This window comes from Vitis vinifera, chromosome 13 (assembly GCF_030704535.1).
Source record: "Vitis vinifera cultivar Pinot Noir 40024 chromosome 13, ASM3070453v1".
Taxonomy (NCBI): Eukaryota; Viridiplantae; Streptophyta; class Magnoliopsida; order Vitales; family Vitaceae; genus Vitis; species Vitis vinifera.
Window position 1 is genome coordinate 28,222,873 of NC_081817.1, and position 10,459 is coordinate 28,233,331.

The 10,459-nt window shown below is 35.0% G+C and overlaps 1 protein-coding gene across 1 annotated transcript; it reads right to left on the bottom strand.

Annotated features, from left to right (window-relative positions):
- Nucleotides 1–3,067: 3,067 nt before the first annotated feature.
- Nucleotides 3,068–10,252, bottom strand: LOC100267144 (protein DETOXIFICATION 43). Its single transcript, XM_002275338.5, has 14 exons — nt 10,185–10,252; nt 7,235–7,444; nt 7,032–7,153; nt 6,625–6,903; nt 6,316–6,509; nt 5,922–6,057; nt 5,600–5,696; nt 5,375–5,475; nt 5,049–5,212; nt 4,628–4,699; nt 4,395–4,511; nt 4,213–4,308; nt 3,801–3,922; nt 3,068–3,326 (listed from the first exon to the last, which is right to left on the bottom strand). The coding sequence occupies exons 2-14, from the start codon at nt 7,321–7,323 to the stop codon at nt 3,272–3,274; spliced, it is 1,644 nt and encodes a 547-aa protein (XP_002275374.2). The 5' UTR covers nt 7,324–7,444; nt 10,185–10,252; the 3' UTR covers nt 3,068–3,271.
- Between the last annotated feature and the right edge of the window lie 207 nt (nt 10,253–10,459).

Consider the following 10,459-nt stretch of genomic DNA (forward strand, 5'->3'; position numbering starts at 1 on the left):
TATTTGTCATTCAACGGATTTAGAATCTTTCCATGTATTTCTATTATCATGATCTTTCTGTCTTCAAATGTTTGTTTTGTTCTAGAGTCGTTCTCCAAACTTCTTTGGGCTATGTTTTTAAGCTGGTTGTTCTCAAGTTGGCCTAGTAAAATAAAAGGCTTGTGGTGTGATGATAAGTTGTACTTGTCGATTGCAAAGGGATGGGATATCTCTATTGCCTTGGCAGATTAATAAAGATAGCCATTTTCAAATTTATGGATTTGAGTTATAATGATTTCCTTGCAATATAATGCTTTCACTTGTTGGCCCATGATGAAAGAATGGAGAGGATTTATTTTCGTATGCTTTGGAGAAGAGTTGAACTTATCATTCTATGATATGAATACAAGTCCATTTGGGAGAACTTTTTAAACATTAAAGGAAGTTAATTTGAAATTCCAATGCAATTTTGAATTTAAATAAAACTCTCAAACATGAATTTATATTCCTTAACTCAATATATCTGTCTTGAAAGAATAGAGAACATTGTTTTCCTATAACTATGGGAAGCAAATTTTATTTAGTTAAAATGTTTAAAAATGTTAAAATTAAGGATAATTTTAATAAAAGAATTTTTAAAGTGATGTTTTTAAACATAAGAATGTTCCTAAGACATTAGGTAAAAGGAAGTTGATTTGTAAACTTATAATAGAATAAAATAAATTATAGATCACAAAACTTCATGTCTTATGTGTGTTTGTTGACAATTATTCTCATCGTAGAATACTAAGATTTTTTTCCATTGAAAATGAAGTTAGAATTGTATGATTGTTTCTTAATTTCAAAGAATACTGGTAATCACATTGATAGACATATTAAAATTTTTTAAAGTGATGGTGAGCGTGAGTTTAACATCAAGGCTTCAAAGATTAGTTAAGTAACTTTGGAATTGTTTATCAAATTTCTTGCTTATGAATCAAGAACAAAATGGAGTTATTGAATGTACACATGGGAATAAAGTTAAAATGGGACTTATAATATTATTTCATGCTAATGTTCCATTAAAATTGTGGATTGATCATCTTATTAATTGATTTTCATCAACAACATTACACTTGAATATTTCTTTTCACAAGTTATATAAAAGACATGTTGCTAACCTTCCATAATTATGAAGAAAACAAATTTTCCTAGAAGATATGTAATTATATTTTTTATTGAGTAGGGATCATTCCCAAATGTGTATATCCAAGTACAGTTCCCTAAGTATAGTGAGTCAATTGTAATTTTAATATCTTTGTGAATTAGGTATTGAACTTCTCAGGCATGTAATGGAGTAGAAAGATTTGGAAGGTAAGTGAAAATTTTGGATGCAATTCTTTTGTTCAAGTATTTGCAAATATAGATTGATGGATTTGGTTAAAACATGGGAAAAATCAATTGAAATTAAGTTGAAATTGAATTAGAAGTATTTTGAAAAATAGCTAAGTATTAGGGGATTTCTTAAGCTCCTTTCTTTCCATGAAATGACCTTTACCGGACTCACTATTGGTGAAATTGCCCATAGATATTCCTAGTTGGAAGATTTTCAATAGAAATCATTTTACCCAAACTCATCGTTTTCCACTTGTAAGTTAATCCTTCATAGTATTGCCCTTGAAGCCTTGACTAACCATTTGCTTACCAAAGCATAACATTAGAGGCTCAATAATGTTACATCAAATTAAAATGACTTAGGACCATTAACAACCTGAGATATCCTTAAAGGACCCTAAACTCTGATTTTTAAGTATCAAGGCATTATGATTTTTTAATTGAAAATAAAAAAGCAACTCACAAGCTGAATACATTATTAAACATGCATCTAAGATTCGAGGGTCATTACATGGACATAAGGAAGGTCCTAAAGACCCCCTTCGTCTCTGCCTAAAGTACTATTTAAAGGACATGAAAATTGCACCCAAGTGAAGAGCAACAACAAAAAATCTTGAAGCAAGCTTCACTTGGAACAAGGTCTTCCCCAAAACTCTCCCGAAGAACCCCCTTTTATCTACTGCAAAAAGAATTTATATAGGCGTTCTCGTGTCACCCTAAGTGGTATACCACGTGGAGGCATCCAAATTAAGTTGGGAGATCTTATGATGGCTTGGGAAGTGTCCAAAAATGTGGACCCTGCATCATTTCAAAATACATTCAAGTGAAATTGTAGCATAAGGGAGAGAAATGGCCCTGGGGCTTGAGGTGGCGCCTTCCTGGTGCCATTTGTTTTTGCATGGAGAGATCCTTCACAACGTACAATGGCGGCAAGAGGAAGAGAAATGATGCCAATTCAAGGCTTGTGGTGGCACTATTTTTGGCGGAAAGCTACATGCTTCCTTCAGCAATTTTTCTATTTTTTCATCAATCTTTTTCCCAAATTTTTTGAATGAACAAATATTGTCCAAACCTTTTGAAAATTGGTTAGATTGGTCTTCAATGAGTGTATAATTTAAAGACATGCCTTCATTCAACTACCACTATGTTGTGTTTGATGAAAACAATTTTCCTTAAACACTTCACAATCTTCTATGGAGGAAAATCTTGAAATTGTTTTATTTCCAAATTCAAATGATTGGAATAAAGTCAAAGAATTGCCTTCGAAAGTTACAAATTGAGCTAACCAAGGAAGCTAATCTACATTCCACGTCCACTTGTCAAGAATACACCAAGGAGAATAATTCACCCACAAATGTCTCGAGTTCAACCAAGAATACAATATTACAAATGACCAACCCCTTCAATGAATGGTGCGTAATGCAACCTCTCCCATACGTGAACTTTCCAATTACATGTCCAGTCTTTAATTTCCATGATCCAAACACAATCATGGCTTCCGTCTTATTATGTTAAATAATGTTGTGCAATGTTAAAGAGCATGACTAAAATCCATAAACTAGAAAATTGGCTAGTTAGCTTGTTGGAAAATACATAAGAAATGTAGGTAGAGTTGGATATGTAGTAGTAGCTTCATATTGATATCAAAGTGAAGATTATTTGTTCAAGAAGTGCATACATGCTAACACATATGCAACTAGATGTTGAACAACCATGTAGTAGTTTATGAATATATAGGACAATAACATCCATGAATATATAATATTTTACCGGCCAACCCTAATACAAACATATATGGTAGAAAGAAATTTATGTCTCGAGGTCAATACTTCATAACAAAACCAATAAGAAAGAAGAAAAAAATAGTAAATAAAAATACATCGATTGATTACACAAGCTCTTAGAGTTACAAATATAATTACGATAATGATCTATTCCTAAGAAAATGCCACGGTCCTGTCCCAGTGCCCATCCTGAAAATGTAGAGGCAAAAACATTAAAAGAAGCTTGAATATTTCCATTTGATTCAATTTTAGTTATTTTTCTCTAAAAGATACACTGTTTAGTTAGTCTTTTGATGAAACTTTTATTAAGTTTAAGGGCCTAATCACTTCTCCTAATGTGGAAAAAAATTACTACAAGTTTTCAAATAAAATAATCAAATTTTATTAAAATCTTGGGCCTAGGACTAGGCTTAAACTAGGAATTAAATTTCCATTCCAGTGTGAACCTGGTCCAAAGGCCCACCTAGGCCGAGCTAAGGTTGGGCTGAGGCTGCCCCAAACCCAAGTCAACAGGCCCAGGAAAGGGCTGTCGAATGAGCTATGGTAGGACGAGTATAAAATGTGGTTGAACAAGAGGAGTAAGATCCAAGAATCAAGTGTAGATTTTACTAGGAAGCCTTAATAAAATGGATGTGATTTAGTTGAATTATTGATGAAAATTACCTCCAAAATCCAGCAAATGTACGCAGGCCCATGTAGATGGTTAAAGCAACCCAGATTCCGACGTAACCATAGCTCTTGGAGAGGCAGAATAAAGATGCAATGCTCACAATGGCCACCAAAATCTGAGGATCAAAAGCAATACCTTTTCAAAATGGAGCTAAAAAACAAATAGGTTCGCTCGATACATTGGAACAAGAATCGGAAGAAGAATAAGAATGAAAGTGAATCAGAATATCATGTGAAATGGAGGAATCAAAATCCCTGTAAGAGTAAGCTTTTGTTTGCATGAAAATGATTTTTTATATTCCTATCTTCATTTGATCTAGTAAGTAATCCAAATTCTGTTATTCTCATTCCCTATTCTTGCATGTCAGGCATTTTTATGGCATGCACAAGGGGTTAATAGACTTGCCATGGAGTATGCAGAATATGCAAAATCCGATGCTCCAAAGTTCACGCCGTCGAAGACAAAGGCCAAAGAATTTATCGGTTGAGTTGCAGCAACAAACTATCATCACAAAAGGGTAAATATTTCAGTTGATCGTGAGCTCAAAAAATGAAAAGAAAAAAATGCATATTAGATATGGGACATACCGGGACTCCTATACTAATGAGGTGTAGAACATTAACATCCTTTGAAAAGACTTTTGCACCAAATTGCAGGCCAAGTCCAACGAGGAGAGCAAGCCCTAACCCTAGAATAAAGCCCATCTGCAGAATAAAGAAATAAAGTATTTGATTAATATGAGATGATTGATAATCAAATAGTTAGCATTATTTTTTATACTAGAAAGCTAATATTAATTATCTCCTCATATTTTTCGTACCTGTAATACTCGTGTTGCAGCATTAGTTGCCTTGGCGTAGTCGTTCTCAGCGAAGGCACAAGCAAGGATTGCCTGGAAGGGTGGGAAGATGAACACACATTACTAATTGATCTATGAGTTTAAACCGAAAAATGAAAACTTCTGAAATAAAATCCCCCTAGAAATCGGTTGTTAGGACATTGTGACTCTTGGTTGTTAAGGGAGCTAGGTGAAGATGGGAATGCATGAAAACCCCATTAAAATTCTTCCTGATTTTTCTCTTTTTTGGATTTTTTTATTCTTTAGGCTGCAGTAATTTGCTAGAAGGTGGAATAATTGAGCCGGAGGGCAAAGGGAAAACCGAATTGAATTCAAAAACTACAAAACTGTGATGAAATGAATATTATCAGTGTCAACAGGTGGAAAAGTAAGTGTATGTTACCTGCCCAGCAACAGCCAAACCATCAGCCAGAAGGGAAGATGTCATCCAGACTTGTAGGCATATCTGGAACGCAGCCATAGGAGTTGAGCCCAGCCGTGCAGCCAATGATGCCGCCAAGGTCACACAGAATGTCGCTGCTATTACCCTCCCTAGCAGTAGTACACCTAGACCAAATCACCAAAGTCAGTGACATTATGCAGACTGCATATCAGTGCATGGCTATACAATTAGGAAAAATCTGAGTCTCTGACATAAAGCCAAGGTTGCAAAAACATATATCATATTAGGGGAGTTGATCAAAAGAGAAGAAACTAATTACCCCTTACCATTTTTGAGGAACCGGCGAAATTGCAGATCTTTAAGACTTGGAGGCAGGAGATCAACTTCTTTCATCAATCTCAACAGGAGGATAAGGGATATTAAGTACCTATAGAGAAAATTTAGTCATGTGAGAGCTCAGAAGGGCCATTTATTAAGATGTAACAATGAATCGAAGATACCAAAAAGGATTGGAAGCTTGAGATGAACAATGGTCTTGAAGCAAAACTTACTGAGAAATGACATGGGCAATGGCTGCGCCGCTGACCCCCAACTTGCAAACGAAGATAAATATTGGATCCAAAATGATATTTGTTAGATCTCCCACCACTGTAGTATATCAAAAGGCAAATGAAATAGATAGTTAGCAAACATGTTAAAAAGTGAATAAATTTAATTTGATCCTGAGCTGAACTTATGACTTCTGTTAACTAAGACTTTGATATCATGTTGAGCTATCAATGGGATGGGTTAAAGCCCTAACATAAGTACTGATGAGATACAGAGTAAGACAACAAAAGAGGATAACAAAGAAGGAAATTAAGGTCTACTCACCAGTGGCATATAAGGGAGTTTTGGTATCCTTGAACCCTCGAAAAACCCCTTGCATGGCCAAGGAGAGAAGAACAGCAGGAGCTCCGAGAGCTCTCAATGTTAAATACCTTCTTGCTGGGGTTAGCATAGAAGAACCCTATCAAACAAAAAATAAAAATAAAAATGGAGCAGCAGTTATACATTTATCATTGTGTGACAATGAAATAATGACTTGTATATATGTCATGATAGAAACTAATATTGGTCTTCGATCTCGGTTGCTAAGGCATATACATAGATTGTATGAAGCAAATGTACACAAGAAGATGATGAGAAATAGATGTATAGAGGCCCAAAGTATAGATCAAACTGACCAGAGTATTTAGGATTCACAATTGAGAGTGGAAACACTTACAGATTTCACGCCCATGAAACTCAAGAGCGGTTTTGCTGCAAAGATAAGAAATATAGTTTGGAAGAGACCAAGAAATGAGCCGATAACTAGTGCTGTTGATGCTGAAGGGATATGCCGCCTCTCCTTCTTTAACTTAACTCTATTAGGACTGACAGTACTAACAGATGGGGGCTTGTATGTAGTAGTCTTCAAATCTGATGAAAAAATCACCAAAAAAATCTATGTAAGAACAAATTTTTTTTTTTCAAGGTTTAGAATTTTAATCCAAAGTTGATAAAGGAGACTGATGAATAGTATAATAGTGCATACCATCTTCTGGGATCAACTCTTTCATTTCACTGTTTGGGTTTGAACCCTTTTCCAAGTTCTCAAGAATTACATCTTCATCCTCCAACTCTTTTGTTTCAGAATTTTGGACTGAAGCCTTTTCAGAGTTTTCACCTTTTGGGGCTTCATTGCCTTTTTTTCCAACAGTATCTTCCTCAGCAACAAAAGAAGTTGTGATACTGACAAGTGGGAATACAGTTATCCTTGAAGCTTGATTGAAGATAGCAATGGAAACTCCCACAGCAGCTAGCTCCACCGGGCCTATGCAAAATCGATCAGATATTCTCTACATCAGATTATGGTCCCTATCGTTGAGGGAATCACAAAAATGAAGTCCAGAACCCGACAAGTTTCAGCATCCAAAGAAAGAAAACATAAATTAAGCAGACCTATATGGCCTATGAATGCTGTGTCAATCAGAGAGGCAACGGGATCAGCAGCTAAGGCCAAGGCGGCAGGGAAAGCAATCCTTAGTATCTCGGAACCAAGCTCATCCATCTTGAAAACATGCCTGGAAATACCATTATGGAATATTCAACCCTTATATAGACCTCAGAAAAAAGTACTGCAAATATAGCTTATGAAACCATACCTCACATCTTTAAAGAAAACAAGGAGTGGCATCTTCCACTTTCGCTGGGGCAGAGATGGAGACAGATCAGTACTGACCTTATCAGCCATGATTTTTAAGGATGAAGAACACTTATGTTAAACTACTAGGAGCTTCAATGTAGAAGATTCAATCAAGCTTTTGGCGCCACCTGAAAACTCAAATCAGTTCTCATAGGTCGTCCTCCATAATCTGCATATATATATTAGAGTCATTGAATCAAAACAAACATTTGCACAATGGTTTTCCTCCAACAAAGCATACAGAAAAAGTTCAAGTACTAAAACTAACCATTTCAACAAAGCTATCTTTTCAGAAAATTCTGAGCAAGAGGATACAAGAAAAGAAAAGCAAAATGAAGTACAGACAAGAGAGCGAAGTAGGAGTGGATATAAAGGTAGTTGCTGAGCTCATTGATAGTATGGACCTCCCTCAGTCACCAAAGGTAAATGTGGGTCAACTGAAGTCTCTACATGAACCTAAAATTCAGTATTAAACATAAAAAATGCCGACTTTACATGAAAATTTAGACTGCAATGTGCCATGAAACGAACCCTGGCTGGGACAAAATTCACATGAATCAGTATCTTGGGGACACCCAAATGAGAATTATGAACGATGATTACTAAATAGAAGAATGTGAATAGAGACAAAGTTATAGGGGTTTTATATGGAGCATGTGCCTCCCTCAGTTCAGTGTCCCCTCAGATAACTTGATGACAACATTAGTCTATAGTTCACACATTCAAGAAGGAATGGGGAAACTGTCTGTTCCTGCGTTAGCCTTGTTCGGTAGGAAGATTCGTTCCGTCTTTTCCCCAGATCACGCCTGAATACTTGTCAAACAATGGACCCCAGGCAATCCCTGGAACAACCTCTTGGGTTCCATAAACAATTGTCATGAAAAGTACTGATGGGAAGATCTCAAGAAGCTTACATATATTAAGAAATATGACTCCTCAACAAGAAACCCTTCAACCCAATGTACTTTCTTTCCAAATGGCGTACAAACAAATGTTGAAAAAAGCTAAAGGAAAGTTGAAATTATGGACGTCAGTACTTCAAATTTGAATTCAAAGCATATAGATTGGGAGAGAAGGTCCTAAACTACTGGATCATTCAATAAACAATTGGTGGTGGATGCACCTGAGCTATATACTGCTGAACTAGATCGATCATGGCTTTTGTATATATAATTTGGAGGTCATTTCAGCTAGCAATATTGAATCTCCAAGGAGAACAACGTGTCTAATAAATGCTTAATGATTGTGAAGTAATAGACTGCATTAGTACAATTTACCACATACGACGGATCGAGATCGGTGTGATATCTCATGTCACATGGGCTCCAGGTGACTCATCTAATAGAGGTACATTCATTTTTAAGTTGTGGGGACCAATGAACAAATGTAAGAAATGCATGTGATGCTCATAAAAGACGTGACAATTAGTTGAAAAAATCAAGACTAGAGCAAAAATTTTCTGAAAGATTCATTTAAGGCTATGTTTGGATTTCAAAAAGTTTGAGGGAAAATGTAATGGAAGAAAGATAGGGAAGAAAAGTAGAAGAAAAGAAAAATGAAAAAGATAAATTTAAAGCCAAAAATTTATTTTCATGTCCTATTTAAAATTTATTTCACTTATTTAATTATTTTATATAAAAATTAAATAATTTGAAAATATATATTTTTTTATTTTACTAGTTTAATTATATTTAATTTTCTTTTTATTTTTTATTGGAAGATGAAATATAAGAAAATCATTTTCCTTAACCATTTTTTTTCTTTTTTTGGTAATTTTGAGGAGACAAACATACCCTTAAAAAATAAGGATGGGAAAAACGAGAATAAAGTGATGGAATTCAAAGAAACTTGAGCTTAAAAAATAAAACTTAGGTTTGGCTAATACTGTGTATCAGTGAAAAAACATGGGGAGCAGGGATCAGACCCAATTGATTGGGGTTCGGGCCAAGATAAAGCCACACCCTTAACTAGGCCTAGGTGGGCCCTCTAGTTGGGTTGGGAATTTTACTCTAAGCCCGAGTCTGACCCTAAGCCCAATTCTTATATATATAGAATGTTACTCAAGTACTAAAGTTGGCTTGATGGTTTATTTGAATACATTTGAATGATGGTATATTTGGGAATTTTAGAGATTATTTGGAAAATCCAGTGATATGTAAGTGTTATTTTGGACCAAAACCCAAAAGTATTTTGGTAATAACCAACATAACATACATATTTCTAACCTCTTACATAAAAAAAACATTACATTTTCTTGTCATATGCAAATTCTTCATCACTTATATTTTGCATGTTCTTCATCATTTTGTAAATAAAATGAATCATGTCACCTAGCTGAGATATAACGATTGTAATAGACCATTGGGTTGTCCTCCCATCATGTGTATGACAAAATTTTGAGGGAATGGAGAAGAATTCAACAAAGCGCAAATAATGGGACACCCCAAGAAAATATTGAAACCATGGTTGTAGCCATGTTTGGTCCCATGACACATTTTTTTAAAGTAAAAGGTGAAAATGGGATTTAAGACTATTATTATTAGTGACCTTAGTATATATTGTGAGTTCATTTCTTAGTATTAAAGGATTTTATTTAATAACACTTTTTAAGAAAGAATAGTTCAAATAGATCAAACCTGACTCGGGTTTTAAGTATTAAAAAGTTTGATACATACATAATAATCATCGATTCTTCCCATTGATTTAAGTTAAGATAGATTTTAACCAAGAAATAATAGAATGCAAGTCAGGAAAAATGAAGTTCTTCCACATGGAAGAATAGAAGGAAAATAAAACAAAAGAAAAAAGAATGTGAAGATATTCATGAATGATACATTCAAATTCGAAGACATATGGAACACAAAAAAAGAAAGTGGAAGGATGAGCTTATCATTCGAAAGAACTTGTACCTTAGAAATATATTCTCTTGATGAGAATGCAATTGAAGTTCTTTTCCACCAACTTGGTGCTCTTTGCTCCCACACACCGAAAACTCTCCATAAACTCAACCTTTTATAAGTACCCCTTCCCCCTTTTCCCCTCCTAGCTGCACACTGAAAAATTGAAATAATATGGGTGTGTGTGTACGTGGGGGACCCTCCTAGCCGCACACTGAAAAATTGAAATAATATGGGCATGTGTGTACGTGGGGGAGAGGCACAAAATTTTCATCGTATCTATGACT